Below are 17,349 nucleotides of genomic sequence, written 5' to 3' on the forward strand. Positions count from 1 at the left end.
AGTTAATGTTGATATTAATTACTGACATTTTTACTATTGCAAGTCAACACTAGTTTGCATCATCATCATCTTCATCATCATCATCACATCCATTTTTCTCCAGTCTAACAATGGCTGGGCAGCCCTTCCCCAACTCCTTACACATTGTCCTTTATCTTCTGATACACACAATTACAGAGATAGCAGGCCAACTGTTGTCATTATCATCATCATCATCATCATCATTTAACATCTGCTTTTCCATACCTGCATAGGTCGGACTAAAGTTGTTGGGATAGATTCTCAACAGATGGATGCTCTCCCAGTCACCAACCATCACTTGTTTCCGAGTAATGTAATATTTCCCCACAACGGAGGGTTTGAAACAAGCAACAGTATAAGTAGTTTGGAGAAGATAGAGGGGGGTGTTCCGTAAGAGTGTTTGCGGAGATGTTTAGCGATGGGGAAGACACGGCTATAGCAAGTGATGCTGAGGGAAATTGGAGTGGCTGGGAGGTGGGAAAGGTGAGGAGATGTAAAGTGGATGGAAGGGGCCTGACGCAGGAAGATGGTGGGGGCATAACTGTAAAGGACACGCCTGTATGTGTTGATGGCCACAAGTTCCTTGATGCATCTTCTCAAGCACAGCATCCCCTGAAGTCTTGATCACTTGTCATCTCCTTTATGAGGCTCAACATCAAAAGATTATTTCTCACCACTTTGTCCCTCATCTTCCTGCTGCCATGCAGCATTGCTGTTCGTATACAGGCATCGTACATCTTGCCTTTCACTATGAGGGAGAAGCTCTTTGTTACCAACCTGTTCTTATTCTAACAGCTCTGCTTTCAGAACTGCCTCCTCCTCTGCTAACTTCATTGCCTAAGTAATGAAAGCTATCTGCTACTTCTAAAGATCTTCCTGGACATTTGAGGAAGTTTATGTTTTGTACCTCCACATCTGCCACACACAATGACTACCTTCTCTATTAGTCATCAAGGGTTCCAGTTGATCCGATCAATGGAACAGCCTGCTCATGAAATTAACATGCAAGTGGCTGAGCACTCCACAGACATGTGTACCCTTAACGTAGTTCTCGGGGATATTCAGCGTGACACAGAGTGTGACAAGGCTGGCCCCTTTGAATTACAGGTACAACAGAAACAGGAAGTAAGAGTGAGAGAAAGTTGTGGTGAAAGAGTACAGCAGGGTTCGTGGAACTTTGGAGCTTTGGGTGTTTTCGCTCAATAAACACTCACAACGCCTGGTCTAGGAATCGAAACCGTTGATCCTACAACCGTGAGTCTGCTACCCTAACCATTGGGCCATTGCGCCTCCACTGCTCTATTAATAAACTATCATATTTATGAACTGTATTAATATTAATGTGATTGAATTCATTACATTTCTAATTATTTATGCACATAAATTATTATTCTTTGTTTAATTGTGTATCTGAATCTTTATAACTTTATTGATCTGATATTATTTCTTACTTCTTGCTTCAGCTTTGTGGTTCCACAATGTTATATCAGAGGAGTTTGGAATTGCTGTCAATGTTTTCTGGAAACACCTGGATCCCACTCTCTATAACCCCAAAGATCCCTATGGAAACAAGGACCCTTTAGCAATGCAGAGTGCTACACAAATTGTCGACCGAGCGATAAAAACTTTGGGTGTTTTACCTCCTGAATATAAAGATTTTTATGCTCGTTTGTTGGTCTCTCGTATTGAACGTAAATGTTATTTAAAACAGTCAAATGATGACACAGAAGAACCATCTATGGAAGACTCATGATATATATATATATATATATATATATATATATATATATATATATGTGTGTATATATATACATATACATATATATATATATATATATCATCATCATCATCATCATCATTGTTTAACGTCCGCTTTCCATGCTAGCATGGGTTGGACGATTTGACTGAGGACTGGTGGACCAGGAGGCGACACCAGGCTCCAATCTGCATATATTATGTCTGAGGAGAGTCACTCTCTTTTAGTGCCTTATTATTTAACACACTCACTGGTTCGATTTCCACTCATTTAGTTATTTTCTAAAATTTTTGTTGTGTCTTGCAATCTTTTCATTGATTATTGAAGAAGTTGCAAGACGCAACGAAAATTTTAGAAAAGAGTGGCTGTGTGGTAAGTAGCTTGCTTACCAACTATATGGTTATGGGTTCAGTCCCACTGCATGGCACCTTGGGCAAGTGTCTTCTACTATAGCCTCGGACCGACCAAAGCCTTTTGAGTGGATTTGGTAGACGGAAACTGAAAATAAGCCCATCATATGTGTGTGTGTGTTTGTCCCCCCAACATTGCTTGACAACTGATGTTTGTGTGCTTACGTCCCTGTAACTTAGCGGTTTGGCAAAGAGGCCGATAGAATAAGTACTAGACTTACAAAGTATGGGGTCAATTTATTCGACTAAGGTAGTGCTCCAGCATGGCCACAATCAAATGACTGAAACAAATAAAAGAATAAAAATTAAGTGAATGCAAACTAAACTGGTGAGTGTGTTAAATTATAAGGCACTAAAAGAGAATGACTCTCCCCAGACCACAACAGAATATGCTTCAATACACGAACTCACATAAAGAATCTTGAAAACCAAATCCATAAACGAAATATACATATATATATATATATATATATATATATATATATATATATATATATAATAGAAATATAAAAGGAGCAACAATGCTGGAGAATCAGTATACACCATGTGGCAAAATTATGAAGTGAAAATATGTGGAAAACATATTACAAGGGGAAGAGAAATGCCTTCATTTCATATAGTTTTAATATCTTTTTATAAAAAAATTTAACATATTTTATGGATGGTAAAGATATTAAAACTATATGAAAGATATCACTACATTTTATGAGGCTTTTACCATCCATAGAATATGTATATTTAAATTTTTTTATGGAAAGATATTAAAACTATATGAAATGGAGGCATTTCGCTTCCCCTTGTTATATATATATATGTGTATATATATATACACACACACATACAAGCATAAATCATCATCATTTAACATCTGTTTTGCATGATGGCATGGGTTGGAGTGTTTGACAGGAGCTGGTAGTGCCAGAGGCTGTACCAGGCTCCAATTCTCTGTTTTGGCTTGGTTTCTACAGTTGGATACTCTTCCTAATACCAACCACTTCACAGAGTGTACTGAGTGACTTTTACATGGCACCAGTACAGGTATATATATATATATATATATTCGAGCGAGATCGTTGCCAGTGCCCCTGGACTGGCTTGTGCGGGTGGCACATAAAAGACACCATTTCGAGCGTGGCCGTTTTCGTGCGGGTGACACGTAAAAGCACCCACTACACTCTCTGAGTGGTTGGCGTTAGGAAGGGCATCCAGCTGTAGAAACTCTGCCAAATTAGACTGGAGCCTGGTGTTGCCATCCGGTTTCACCAGTCCTCAGTCAAATCGTCCAACCCATGCTAGCATGGAAAGCGGACATTAAACGATGATGATGATGATGATGATATATATATATATAAATTTAGTTAGGTGTTAAATAACCACCTAAGGGATATTAAATATTCAAAGAATTTACTGTTTTTTTTTACTGATATAAATAATGATTAAATTATTTAATTGTTCAATTTATTATTTTGGTTTCCATTTCTAATTTATATATATATATATATATATATATATATATACGGCAAATAAGAAAATGAAGAGGATACAAAATGACATCCATCATCCGATAGACAATTCCAGTGTGTCTATTTATTCCAAAGCATTAGAAAGTATTAGAAAAAAACATACACATGTAGTAAGTATGTGTTACACACACATGTATTAATATTACAGAAAAGAGCAAAAGATCAGTTCCTTACGGCTGTTTCTGCCAAGAGGCAACAATATCCTCCATGCCATCTCCATCTCTTCAGTGTTCTGTAGGGATGGGCAGATACAGATTGGATGAATATTACACATTAAATATTCTGACTTTATCAATAGAATGTTACTGAATGTATGCTGTTCATTATCAATTTCGTTAACTATTTTCATTAAATTTCTGTAAATATTTTTTATTAAAAAGTGATAATGTCACAAATGAATGAAGGACTTGTTTTTAATCAAAAAATCTTGAATTCAATTGTAATTTGTAAATTTTAATTTAGAAATTGACATGATGGCTGGTTGTGTGGTAAGAAGCTTGCTTTCCAGCCACATGGTTCCTGGTTCAGTCCCACTGCATGGCACAGTGGGGTGCAAGTGTCTTCCACTATAGGCTGGGGCTGACCAAAACCTTGTGAGTGGATTTGGTAGACAGAAACAGAAAGGACCCATCATATGTGTGTGTGTGTGTCTTTGTTTATCACCAATCACTGCTTGACAACCAGGCTTTCTCCATGTCAACGAAAGCCAGGTACAGAGGTTTATCCTTGGCTAGGTATTTCTCCTGCAGCTGCCTTACCAGAAATATAGCATCAGTGGTGCTTTTCCCAGGCATGAACCCAAACTGCATCTCATCTAGACTGACCCGGTCCCTAAACTCTCATCTAAACTGACCCTCTCTATGACCTTCATCACATGATCCAGCAATTTGATATCCCTGTAGTTATTTCTATCTAAAGCATCATCTTTACCTTTGTAGCAGTTGACTATGGTGCTGCTACACCAGCCATTGTGTATGACTCCTTCGTGAACTACCTGATTTACGAGTGGAGGTGCAATGGCCCAGTGGCTAGGGCAGCGGACTCGCAGTCATAGGATCATGGTTTCAATTCCCAGACTAGGCATTGCAAGTGTTTATTGAGCGAAAACACCTAAAGCTCCACGAGGCTCCCGCAGGGGATGGTGGCGAACCCTGTTGTACTCTTTCACTCTTTCTTCCTGTTTCTGCTGTACCTGCATTTCAAAGGGGCCAGCCTTGTCACACTCTGTATCACGCTGAATCTCCCCAAGAACTACGTTAAGGGAACACGTGTCTGTGGAGTGCTCAGGCACTTGCACGTTAATATCCCGAGCAGGCTGTTCCGTTGATCGGATCAACTGGAACCCTCGACATCATAGCCAATAGAAGGCCAATAGTAGTACCTGATTTACGATACGGGTGACTAGACCATAACACACACAACCAGATATGTTAAGCTGACTAGACCATTACGGTAAGGGTGTGTGAGTCTGCAGATTCTCAGCCACTTGCACATTAATTTCATGAACGGATGAACTTTGACCCTCGTCATCATAAATGGTAGAATGCCAGCTTCACCTTGAATGCATTTAGATTTATGTATTCCTGAGCGTCTGTACACGTTTGCATACAAGTACACTTGTACAATAATCTTCTTCACCATCACCATCATCATCATCATTGTTGTCATCTGCGAAACATGTTCACCAAACTTGCATGACTATATCAATGAGGCAATTGTCTTTCTTGTAAGTCAGCTTAGCAAGAAAATCTGGTTTCATACACACAGACATACACATATAGACATATACATACACACGTGGATATGTATATATCTACAAATGTATCTGTGTAATGTATGTTTACATATATATATATATATATATAGAGAGAGAGAGAGAGAGAGAGAGCAATAACTAAACATATATATATATACTTATGTTTTATATATAATGTATATTATATACACATACAATTATATGCATGTGTATATATTATATGCACACACATATTCATATTGTGTATATACTTATATATGTGCGTGCACATTTAATAATTTTTGATGATCAAAGTAATTACCATATTTATAGACCAACTAATACAGCTTAAAAGCTTTGAAGTTGAAATCATCATCAACAGTAAACAGACAACTTCCTCTCCTACTCACTATGTGTGTGTATGGATGTAAGATAGATAGATAGACATGGATAGATAGATACATAGATAGATAGATAGATAGACATAGATAGATAGATACATAGATAGATAGATAGACACACCATGACTCCTTCCATTGGCCAACTGCTGTCAGCTTCAAAGCTGTGGTGATAAAAGTTGTCTATTTTTTTTCCATGCCTCATTTGAACAAACATGCTAATATGTCACTAACCACACACACCTACACATTTAATGTACTACATGTGTACACATTACAGCTGGTCATTAACTCACTTGTGTTCATAAAACAGTGACAAACTGGTGTTGCAAGCTTTCTCATATGACAAGCTTTCTCAAAATGTATCTTGCAGTTTTGTGGTTCTCTTACAATATATCTACATTAAGCAAGATATACAGTATGCTATTCTGAACTAATACTGCTTTTGTCACTAATGATAATAATAATTGTATGTCTTACAGAGGAGATGATAAGGGACTGAAACATCTGGCAGTTTGTTGTACTTGAGGAGACATATGAAGTTAAGTAAAACCGTGGTCACCCATGAACACAGGTATGTCTTCTACATCTGTCTCAGGCAAGAGATCCCAGTTTTGTGGGCTTGTGGATGTTGGTGCCCTGTAAATACACCCATGTCGGTGCTGCGTAACAGTTTCTGTGCCTGTGTCACATAAAAGTGCCCATGCTGGTGCCACGTTATAAGTACCCTGTACACTCTGTGAATTGGTTAGCATTTACTAGGGGTCTCCAGTTGTAGAAACCATACCAAATCAGAGAAATGGAACCTTTGAATGCTTTGACTGAAGAGGTTTAATAAAATTGAAACATGCCTGTTCCTTTCACCAGTTAGCTTTAAAGACCAGATCCATTCCCATCTACATCGTCTTTATTTATTTATTTTATTTTTTTCAGTTTTTGGTTTATTTTCAAAACAAAAATTTAAAAAGGAAAACTTTTGTATCTTATAACAGTTATCTCCCTTTTTTATTGCTTTTAGATTTCGAATCCTTTATAGCAAGGATCATCGAAGTGATCGATATTGATCACTGGGAGTGGTTGTGTGACTATTCAAGGAGTTATTAAAAACTTGAAACGATCTTCAGCATTAAGGGTGCTGAATTATTAGCAGACTTAATGTAAGAGAGTGCAATAATTCAAAGCTAAACGCACTAATTTCGAACCAAATATCTCTGCAATAATAAATAGTATTCACCACAACATTTAATTCACGTTAAATATTCACTCAATCAATCATTGAATCTTTGTATTTTCATTAAATTTCTTTAGATATAATTTTTGTTGATCATACGTTTTATTTCGGGGCTCGATAAGTTAGTTATCAACGATTCCGTGAAGGGGTCAATAATATAAGAAGTTTGCCGACCCCTCATCTAAAGTGAGTTCTTGAATATCAGTTACATAGATAATCTCCTTTAATCGAAATAGCTTTCCTATTTATTATATTGTATAGATGGATATGTATTAAGTATATTAAGTGGCTCTCCAGAGGGATTTATCATCAGTTATATGATTAAGTCTGATTAATAATTATAATTGACTACGTCATAGTGAGAATTAAAAATGTAAGAAGTTTTAGCTCTAAGCACAATGTACACACTATTTTACGTATTGAATACTTGGTTGGCCACATTTGTAAACACACCAATATCCGCCAACTGCCTACATACATCCTTCCTAATATCTGGTGAGACAGACGTGTCCAACGCACCCACGAAACATTAAGTCATGTGAATTTGACTCAAACTGTTACTATATATATATATATAACGTATGTATATGGATGAGTTAATCCAACTCAAGGTTACATAGGAAATCCTTTTCTGACCGAGTATAAGAAGCTGTGTTTGTTAAATCTGCCTAATCTCAGGTCTAAGCAGCCGCATCGCAATAATTCAACATCACAACTAACGCACTGTAAAGATAATACAGAACAAATTAGCGAGTGGAGCAGTTACTCTGATCGATGTTTAGATGTTATTTTCCCCAGACATGAAGAAGTCATCGACCTAACCAGAACTTTCCATTTAACATTAACAGAGCCGAGCCGAAGCATCAACATAGTCAAACTACGGGAAGAACGGGTAGCTAAAGTTAAACATCGTGTAGTATAGTATGATATATTTAATTCACTCTTTGGAGCAGATTAACGCCACGTCGACATAATTTGATTTTATATATATTGACAGATTATTTTATATCGTCGTAAACTATTTATTACTGCTTTTTTTCTCTTCGAAATTTTGCCATTTTGTCCTTAATTCTCATTTGAGACGGATTTTGTCCTAAAATCAAGGATTACGAAACGAAACATCTGGATGTTCTGTTTCTTTTCTCGACACTTTACAAGTTTCCTGATAAACGGCGCATTTATTATAATTGGTAAGCATCGACATCACCAGGTTGAGCCACACTAACCAAGAAATAAGAGAGACTGGAGAGAAGCGGACTCGATAGTTTGACCAACCTTGGTAACATTCGGTTGCCTTTGGAGAGAGAGTGAGGAAAGACAAGAAGGAGGAAGTAATAGAGAGAGGGGAAAACGAGAGGATTTGAAGGAGAAAGAAGAAAACAACGTTATAGGGAGGGTGAGAGAGAAAGAGAGAGAGTTGTAAGGAGGGCGAGAGAGAAAGAGTAAGTCGGAGTGAAGGAGGGAGATATTTAAAGAGAGAGAAGAGTTGAGTGTCATTAAAAGAAAGGGTAGAAGGAAATAAGAAAGAAGAAAAAGGAAATCGACGAAGCATTAAAAGCTGGAATATTTTAGGACAACAAGAAAATAATATTAGAATATTTGAGGCAAGAATATTTTGGTGAACGGTTGATAGTAAGAACGTTGTGAGGAGGAAAGAATAAAGAAGACTCTTCGATAAGAATGTGTATCAAAAGCTGTGAAGAAGCGAGGAGAAATTCACTGAATATGGCTGACAACGACATAAATGAGGAATCTCTTGGTGTCGGCGGTGGTGGTCACGGTGTAGGAGGAGGAGGAGGCGGCGGCGGCGGTGGTGGCGGCGGTGGTGGAATGAATCAAAATACACAACAGACTCTCACGAATGGCAACCCAACAGGGATTACTGGATACCATCATCACCCGATGAATAACAACAGTAACATGACGAGCCATAATAATTCCACAGCAACCAATGCTGCTGCTAATGCCTGTTCTAGCGCCGAAAGGAACGGCGGAGTCCAGTCGTTAAACGATGACCATCACAACAATCATCAACCTCACCAAATCGATTTCGATGAGGACGATATTGATGATGGCGTTGAAGATGATTCCGATGGGGACATGACGGCCTCACTGCCGAAAGCTCTTATCGTTACAGGGTTAGACACTGCCATTTTCGAAGATATAGACTGTAAGGTGAGTTCGGTTTATATTTTTGTAAATGACTTATTAAAAACTATTTCTAAAGAACCTAACACCATTGCTCCCTCTCACCCTCATCTAATAAATAATATTGGTACAGTAGCAGAGGTGGTTATAAAGCAGGTATACCACCAAGGCTCTCGGGTGAATTTACACCTTAATTACACCACAATCTTCACAACAGGCATTGGAAGTTGATTACGCATTCAAATTGCTAAGAAATATGCTTTGCATTAACGAAACTATTGAATAATTTAATGATTGTTTTCATATAAAGTCTGTAAGTGAATGCAAGAACTTGAAAACGAAAATATATTTGAATGGTTTGGACCAAACGCTTGCGCTTCTTCGGGTCTGGTGTCAAAAACTTGTAAGTTTGTGTGTGTATGAAAATATATGTGTGTGTGTGTGTGTGTGTATATATATATATATATATATACGCACACACACACACATATATATATATAGTTGACTTTGGTTTGAAATATATATGTCTGTGTGTGGTGTTTGCGTGGGATAGTACCTGCTTTAGCATTCCACTTAGCGCAATATTTACTCTGCTAATCCATATATATATCTATAGAAACGGTCGTGGTAATGTTTCGTTAGGAGGCGAGACTTCTTTTTATTTATCTATTTTTTTTAGAGGAGTGGCTGGCTATTTTATTGGCAATTTATTTTTATTCACTCCTGAGGAATGAAAGGTAAAAGTTGAAGTAACACAGAGAAATTAGTGTTTGTTTTAATGCATCTAAGATGTATAAATATGGATTGGTTCCGTTGTTAATCGTTTGTCAGCCAGCAGCTGACTGGTTTCGTATCGAAGTTGGCGAGGGGCGGGGGAGGAATCAATAATATATTAAAACGATTCTACCCACATACATTGACGTATGATTGAGTGTGTGTGTGTGTGTGTGTGTGTGTGTAATTGAAAGGAATAATTATTTCGTTTATATGTAATGCAAATATTTCTTCGTGCAAAGAGTTTTGCAAAGAGCTCAATGAAGTAGAAAAAGAATCACCTCGGAAGTGATCATACATACATACATTCATACACACGCGCACATGCACATAGTCACACACAAACAAACAAACACGGTGTTGTACAATTTGTAAATAACAACACTGGGTGAAAATATCGACCAAGTCCTTAACATTTATGTGTGTGCTTGTATGTGCTGCTGATGCTGCTAATAATAATAATATGTTGAAAACGATAATGTTGACTACTTAATAATAATAATAATAACAATAATAATAATGATGTTGACTGATGATGATGATGATGGTAAATTGTCATGTCGCTATGTGAAACAGGTTTGTTTTCGTAAGATGACATTTCTCGCGACTCCGACTACAACAGATCTCAGTCTCTGGCTGCTAATTTTTTGGGTTACATGTGTTTGACGAGAGCTGCTTTTTCCTCTTTTCTTCCTCTTTCATTCCTTGTTGCTATCTGTCGCTGTCCATTCTTCCTCTTTCCGATCCGCCCATCGTTCTGTCCACCCACGCGCTTCTCTCGCGACTCTTGCCAACGTTTGTAGAGTTTAAATATCACACCTGATTGAAAACGATGTCCGTTCATTGACATATTCACGGGCGCATATACACACACACACATCGCATTGGTTTCATAGCAACGAGCCTCGGAGAAAAGCTTGTTATTGTGTTTAAATTTATTTGGTTGACCAAAACAAACAAACTCGAAACGAATGTTACTGACTCCCTTTTTCTCCCACAACTCTATACAGTTTGGATTTGTCTTTTTTTTCTAAGTATTTTTTTTTATTGTAACTTATCCGTAACTGCCACTTGTATGCAAATGTCGGTCGTATTGCAAGTTCAGTTCTTCTCTCTGTCGCAGCTGCAGATGATGTCAGATCTAAAATATTGTTTGGATAATAACCGAGTTTACTGCCCCTTGCCATACCGTCTTCAGCTTGGGTCCAGCAAATGCCATTTGTGTTAGTTATGTGAAGCAGGATGTCTTAGTAGCAGAAAGAACATTGAAGCCAAACTAAGGAACTATGCAGGAGTTTTTACATATTACCATCTGTGATATGTGAAATTCAGAGCTGAAAAGGGACCCCAGTTTAAAATTTTGAAGTGGACTGTGACGGTGGAAGAATGTTGCAATATAATAGGGGTCCCAGATTTAAACTATAATTTCATATTTTCTATTATGATGTAGAGTATGATGGTAGAGGCATGTTCACAACATAGCAGGGGACTCCAATTTTAAACTCTCTCAATCTCCTTTTATCTCTGCTGTGAACCTGGACTGTGATGATGGGGGAATGCTTTAACATAACAACAGACCCCAGTTTTAAACTCCCACTCCTTATCTCAGCTGTGAACTTGGCCTATGATGGTGGAGGTGTGTTGTAACATAGCAGGATTCTCAGATTTTAACTTTGCCTTTATTTTTAGATGAGTAAGGGCCAGCTCTATAAAGACAAACAGCACAACAAAATATTGAGTTACCCCTAAACCAAGGCCTGCTCTAAATGGTTGTAACAGAGTTGACCCGAGTAATGGTACATAACACCCAATAATCTCTTTTATTCTTTTACTTGTTTCAGTCATTTGACTGCGGCCATAATGGAGCACCGCCTTTTAGTCGAGTAAATCAACCCTAGGACTTATTCTTTGTTAACCTAGTACTTATTCTATCGGTCTCCTTTTGCCGAACCGCTAAGTTATGGGGACGTAAACACACCAGCATCGGTTGTGAAGCGATGTTGTGGGGGACAAACACAGACACACAAACATATACACATACATATATCATCATCATCATCATCATCGTTTAACGTCCGCTTTCCATGCTAGCATGGGTTGGACGATTTGACTGAGGACTGGTGAAACCGGATGGCAACACCAGGCTCCAGTCTGATTTGGCAGAGTTTCTACAGCTGGATGCCCTTCCTAACGCCATGCCCTTCATATATATAGATAGATAGATAGATACAACAGGCTTCTTTCAGTTTCCGTTTACCAAATCCACTCACAAGGCTTTGGTTAGCCCGAGGCTATAGTAGATGACACTTGCCCAAGGTGCCACGCAGTGGGACTGAACCTGGAACCATGTGGTTGGTCAGCAAGCTACTTACCACACAGCCACTCCTGTGCCTAATGTTTCAACTAATCTATGGATTAAGTCAAACTGAACGGGAATATGCTGAAGATAACAACACATAACAATGGCTTCAGTGAACCATTACACAGTGTATGCATATATTTAGGGCCCCAAAAGAAAAGGAATCACATAGAGTTTCTTCTGGTGTGAGTTTACCTTGGGGTAAATAATAAATTACAACAGTTTCTTGAAAATGAATTAAAATACATCATCATCATTTAATGTCCATTGTCCATACTGGCATGAGTTGGACAGTTTGACCAGGGTTGGCAAACCGGTAGGCTGCACCGGACTTCAGTCTGGTTTGGCATAGTTTCTTCAGCCGGATGTGCTTCCTAATGCCAACCACTAAAATATATAGAAATTTTATATTTTGTCCTATTTCAATAATTAGAGTCAAATGACTTGCTCATGTAGCTTATTGCTGATTCAGCATAATCACCATCATCATTATCATGATTCTAATGTCCACTTTTGTATGGGTCAGACAGAGTTTATTAAGACAGATTTTCTATGGTTGGATGCCCTTCCTGTCACCAACCCTCAACTGTTTCCAGTAATAATTTTACTCGCTGTGAAACTCATTTAGAACTATCATGCAATGGTGAGGCAAAGAGATTCAAACACACACACATATATCTATATATGTGTGTGGAGGCTTCCTTCAGTTTCTGTCTGTCAAATTCATTTACAAGGCTTTGGCCAGCTCCATTGAAGTCTAATGTCGGCTCCATACCGATGAGATAATACAGTTCAATATTTAAGAGATGAGGAGTTGTGTACATTATTTACATTTGACGGAAAAATATCCATCAAATGTAAATAATGAACATCACTAGTGTTGCTGTCATGATTAAATGCCCTCCATACATAATATAAAGTGATTGATGATAAATGATTGATGATAAGAAGGGCATCCTCTGCTAGTAACATCAATACGACTGAGTGATCTTCATTGTCTGTTAAGACATCTCCAGACTAGAAAGGTTTCAAGTTTCAGCATAAGGCCAGTGATTGTAGGAAAAGATGATTAATCAATTATATTGACCCCCACCCCCGGCTTGTTTTATCAACCCAAAAAGAATTAAGTCAATGTTGGCGGAAATTGAATTCAGACGATTAAGAGCCAGAAGAAATACTGCTAAACTTTGTCCAATGCTCTCACGTCTCTCCCAGCTCACCACTTTTGACATACCCAAAATATAATATCTGATATTGCCCATTGGTCAGCCCAATAGCAGTAACCAGCAAAGCCTTCCCAGATGAGTAACAACAATAGAGGTAGGCAGGCTGGGCTAGGCTGGGGCATCCCCTCAGTTATGGCTAGTGTACCAATCTGGTCAATGGGACAGCTTGCTCATGAAATTAACATGCAGTGCTGCTGGCATGTAAAAAGTACCATCTGAACGTGGCCGACGCCAGCACTGCCTTGACTGGTTTCCATGCCGGTGGCACGTAAAGCGCACCAAACGATTGTGGCCGTTGCCAGCCCCCTCTGGCCCCTGTGCCAGTGGCACATAAAAAGCAGCCACTACACTCTCGGAGTGGTTGGCGTTAGGAAGGGCATCCAGCTGTAGAAACTCTGCCAGATCAGATTGGAGCCTGGTGCAGCCTTCTGGCTTCCCGACCCCAGTCGAACCGTCCAACCCATGCCAGCATGGAAGACGGACGTTAAACGGTGATGATGATGATGATGATGGCTGAGTGTCCCATTGAAGATGAGGAAAGACCTATAGGAGTTGTATGAGCTGCAATGCTGTATGGGAGTGAGACATGGTGTTTGAGGGAGAGAGAGATGGCAATTTTGAGAAGGACTGAGAGAGAGCAATAATGAGAGAAATGTGTGGTGTGAGGCTGTTTGATAAGAGGAGGACTGAGGACTTGATGGGGATGCTGGGGTTGGCGGAATCAGAGGAACGACTGGCAAGGGTGAATGGAGTGAGGTGGTATGGGCATGTGTTGAGGAAGGATGAAGAGCATGTTCTGAAGAGGGGTGCTAGAGTTTGAGGTAAATGGACAGCAAAAGCTAGGTAGACCAAGAAAAATGTGGAGGAGGCAGGTGGAGGAGGAGGAGATTGGGAGGGTTGGCTTGAGGAGGGAGGATGCCCAAAACTGGGTGAGATGGTGTGTGAGGGCAGTTGCTATGGCATTGAGGTAGATCCGGCCACCCCCCGTTAACGTGGACAAAACCCGGATTTAAAATGATGGATGATGATGAAGTGGCTGAGCGTTCCACAAACACATTTACCTTAATGTAGTTCTCAGGTAGATTCAGCGTGACACAGAGTGTGACAAGGCTGGCCCTTTGAATTACAGGTACAACTCGTTTTTGCCAGATGAGTGAACTGGAGCAATGTGAAATGAAGTGTCTTGCTCAAAGACACAACACACCACCAGGAATTGAACTAACAACCAAATGATTTTGAGCTGAATACACTAACCCCTAAGCCATGGACCTTCATTAGGGAGAGATAAGTAGAATGTGTCCATAAATCTCCTCTTTACTCTTATGCTCACGGCACAAGATGTTTTGAGCCCTCACAAAAAGCCTGATGTATGTATTATCTGTGTGATCTTGATGTTCTTCCTTTGTAGTTCAGGTTTCAACTCCGTAGAAAAGAATGCTCTCAACACATGCGCCCTGAAGAGAAACTAATCTTGTTGACCTTAAAGCACCTAATTTGCCAGATGTTTTGAAGGTTGTTACAGATACTCCTGGCTAAGCCCTTGCATATCCGGGAGTCTTTCTTACTGTCACCAATATAAGACTCAAGGTACTTGAAGTCTCCAACCTCCTCATGTTGTATTCCATCAAGAAAACAAATTACCGGGTGACATTCCTCTTCATTGGTGATGTGTTCATTGGTCTCCTTTGCAGTGAGAAATGGACCAATTTTAGCTGCAGCATTCTCACAGAATGTTAACAAGTCTTATACGTCACACAGTTGATGAGTTGTGAGCACAACATCCTCAACATAATCAAGATCAGAGAGATACAGGATCTGAAGATGTCTTGATTGCTTCTGCTTGATGATGAGGCCTTTATTGTGAATGGTGGCCAAGACCTTGCTTAAGGATATCATTCACAACATTCATGAAGAGAAATAGAACTAGGGTGTCTCTCTGAAGGGTTACTCTTTTACTTGTTTCAGTCATTTGACTGTGGCCATGCTGGAGCACTGCCTTTAGCCGAGCAAATTGACCCTAGGACTTATTCTTTGTAAGCCTAGTACTTATTCTATCGGTCTCTTTTGCCAAACTGCTAAGTTACGGGGACATAAACACACCAGCATCGGTTGTGAAGCAATGCTAGGGGGACAAACACAGACACACAAACATATACACACACATATATGTATATACATATATATGACGGGCTTCTTTCAGTTTCCGTCTACCAAATCCACTCACAAGGCTTTGGTCGGCCCGAGGCTATAGTAGAAGATACTTGCCTAAGGTGCCACGCAGTGGGACTGAACCCGGAACCATGTGGTTGGTAAGCAAGCTACTTACCACACAGCCACTCCTACGCCTATATGTTGATGCAAACTCTTTAGCTGGAGCACCAGGGCTCAACACAAAGAATGGTGATGACGCTGGCTTTGACAATCTCATCTGGGATGGTACTTATAGTTCAATAGGATATGTTCCATCGCTTTTTTGTTGTCTTGGAAAAATCCACAGAAGCACTGCCTATATTTCTTCTTGTTTGTTTTGTAAACCTTGAAAGAATAGGTCAAAGATGTTGAGATTAAGGTAACAGTAGGTATTATGGTCGACCATTTACGTGGCACACTTAACACCATGGATAGGGACCAGATAATCTGGAGAGGTTTCCTGAAATAGACTGGCACCCTATCCACCCTACTGAAGGCCTTGAAACTTAAGCTCAGGGTTTATGAGTTTATATACCAAGCAACAGAGCAGGAGAAAAAGATTGACATTTTAAAGGAATAAATAATAAATTAGAAATGGATAATTGGTTTGCTTGTGTACATTGCCAATATCAAATTGTTTTCATACAACAATAAATAGAACCATTTCTACACAATATTGAGGTGAGAGGGCGTTGGGGAGTGGGGGAGATGTGCTTTAGACAGTTTCATGTCACTGGGTGCTTATCTCTCTTATCTCTTGTGCATCTTTTACAGATGCAAGGCTTTCCATAGGTCTTGTTTAGTTATATGCTGCTTGGCACTTGAACAACTAGCTGGGCCACTGGGTACAACTGACACACACCGGTTCACGGCTTGTTATAGCAACTCACTTCCTCAATACTTGTAGTATTTGACCTCAAAAGAATGAAAAAAATGTTGGCATTAATAAGATGCTTATTTCCTTTAGACCAATGGTTCTCAACCATTTTATTACCCATGAACTTTTTTGATTCCTATTTTACTCCACCAGACCTTCACATCCATTTAATGTTTAAAAAATCCTTTTTCATTTTTAGTATTGAATATTATTAGAAATTGTATACAAAATTTATAGAGACGTACTTGCATAGCAAGTGACCTGATCTGAAATCGTGTGCTGAAACAAAAACAGTTGCTGCGTGGAAGGTGTTTATAGTTGGCACTCCATCGCTTACGACGTCGAGGGTTCCAGTTGATCCAATCAACGGAACAGCCTGTTCGTGAAATTAACGTGCAAGTGGCTGAGCACTCCACAGACACGTGTACCCTTAACGCAGTTCTCGAGGGAGATTCAGCGTGACACATAATGTGACAAGGCTGACCCTTTGAATTACAGGTACAACAGAAGCAGGAAGAAAGAGTGAGAGAAAGTTATGGTGAAAGAGTACAGCAGGGTTCGCCACCATCCCCTGCCAGAGCCTCGTGGAGCTTTTAGGTGTTTTCGCTCAATAAACACTGACAACACCCGGTCTGGGAATCGAAACCGCGATCCTATGACCGCGAGTTCGCTGCTCTAACCACTGGGCCATTGCGCCTCCA

At 39.4% G+C, this 17,349-nt stretch overlaps 2 protein-coding genes across 3 annotated transcripts in view; both read left to right on the forward strand.

Moving 5' to 3' along the window:
• The window catches only part of LOC106873695 (tRNA wybutosine-synthesizing protein 5), a 19,523-nt gene extending 15,414 nt beyond the window's left edge, over positions 1 to 4,109 (forward strand). For both annotated transcript variants that reach the window (XM_089348243.1, XM_089348244.1), the window contains exon 7: positions 1,485 to 4,109. In XM_089348243.1, coding sequence (XP_089204369.1) covers positions 1,485 to 1,774 — 290 coding nt within the window. In that variant the 3' untranslated portion in view covers positions 1,775 to 4,109. The remainder of the gene's footprint in view (positions 1 to 1,484) is intronic.
• A 3,394-nt stretch (positions 4,110 to 7,503) lies between these two features.
• The window catches only part of LOC106873700 (calcipressin-2), a 109,845-nt gene continuing 99,999 nt past the window's right edge, over positions 7,504 to 17,349 (forward strand). The window contains exon 1 of the mRNA XM_014921173.3: positions 7,504 to 9,249. Coding sequence (XP_014776659.1) covers positions 8,755 to 9,249 — 495 coding nt within the window. The 5' untranslated portion in view covers positions 7,504 to 8,754. The remainder of the gene's footprint in view (positions 9,250 to 17,349) is intronic.

This window comes from Octopus bimaculoides, chromosome 2 (assembly GCF_046866305.1).
Source record: "Octopus bimaculoides isolate indiv1 chromosome 2, ASM4686630v1, whole genome shotgun sequence".
NCBI classification, from domain to species: Eukaryota; Metazoa; Mollusca; class Cephalopoda; order Octopoda; family Octopodidae; genus Octopus; species Octopus bimaculoides.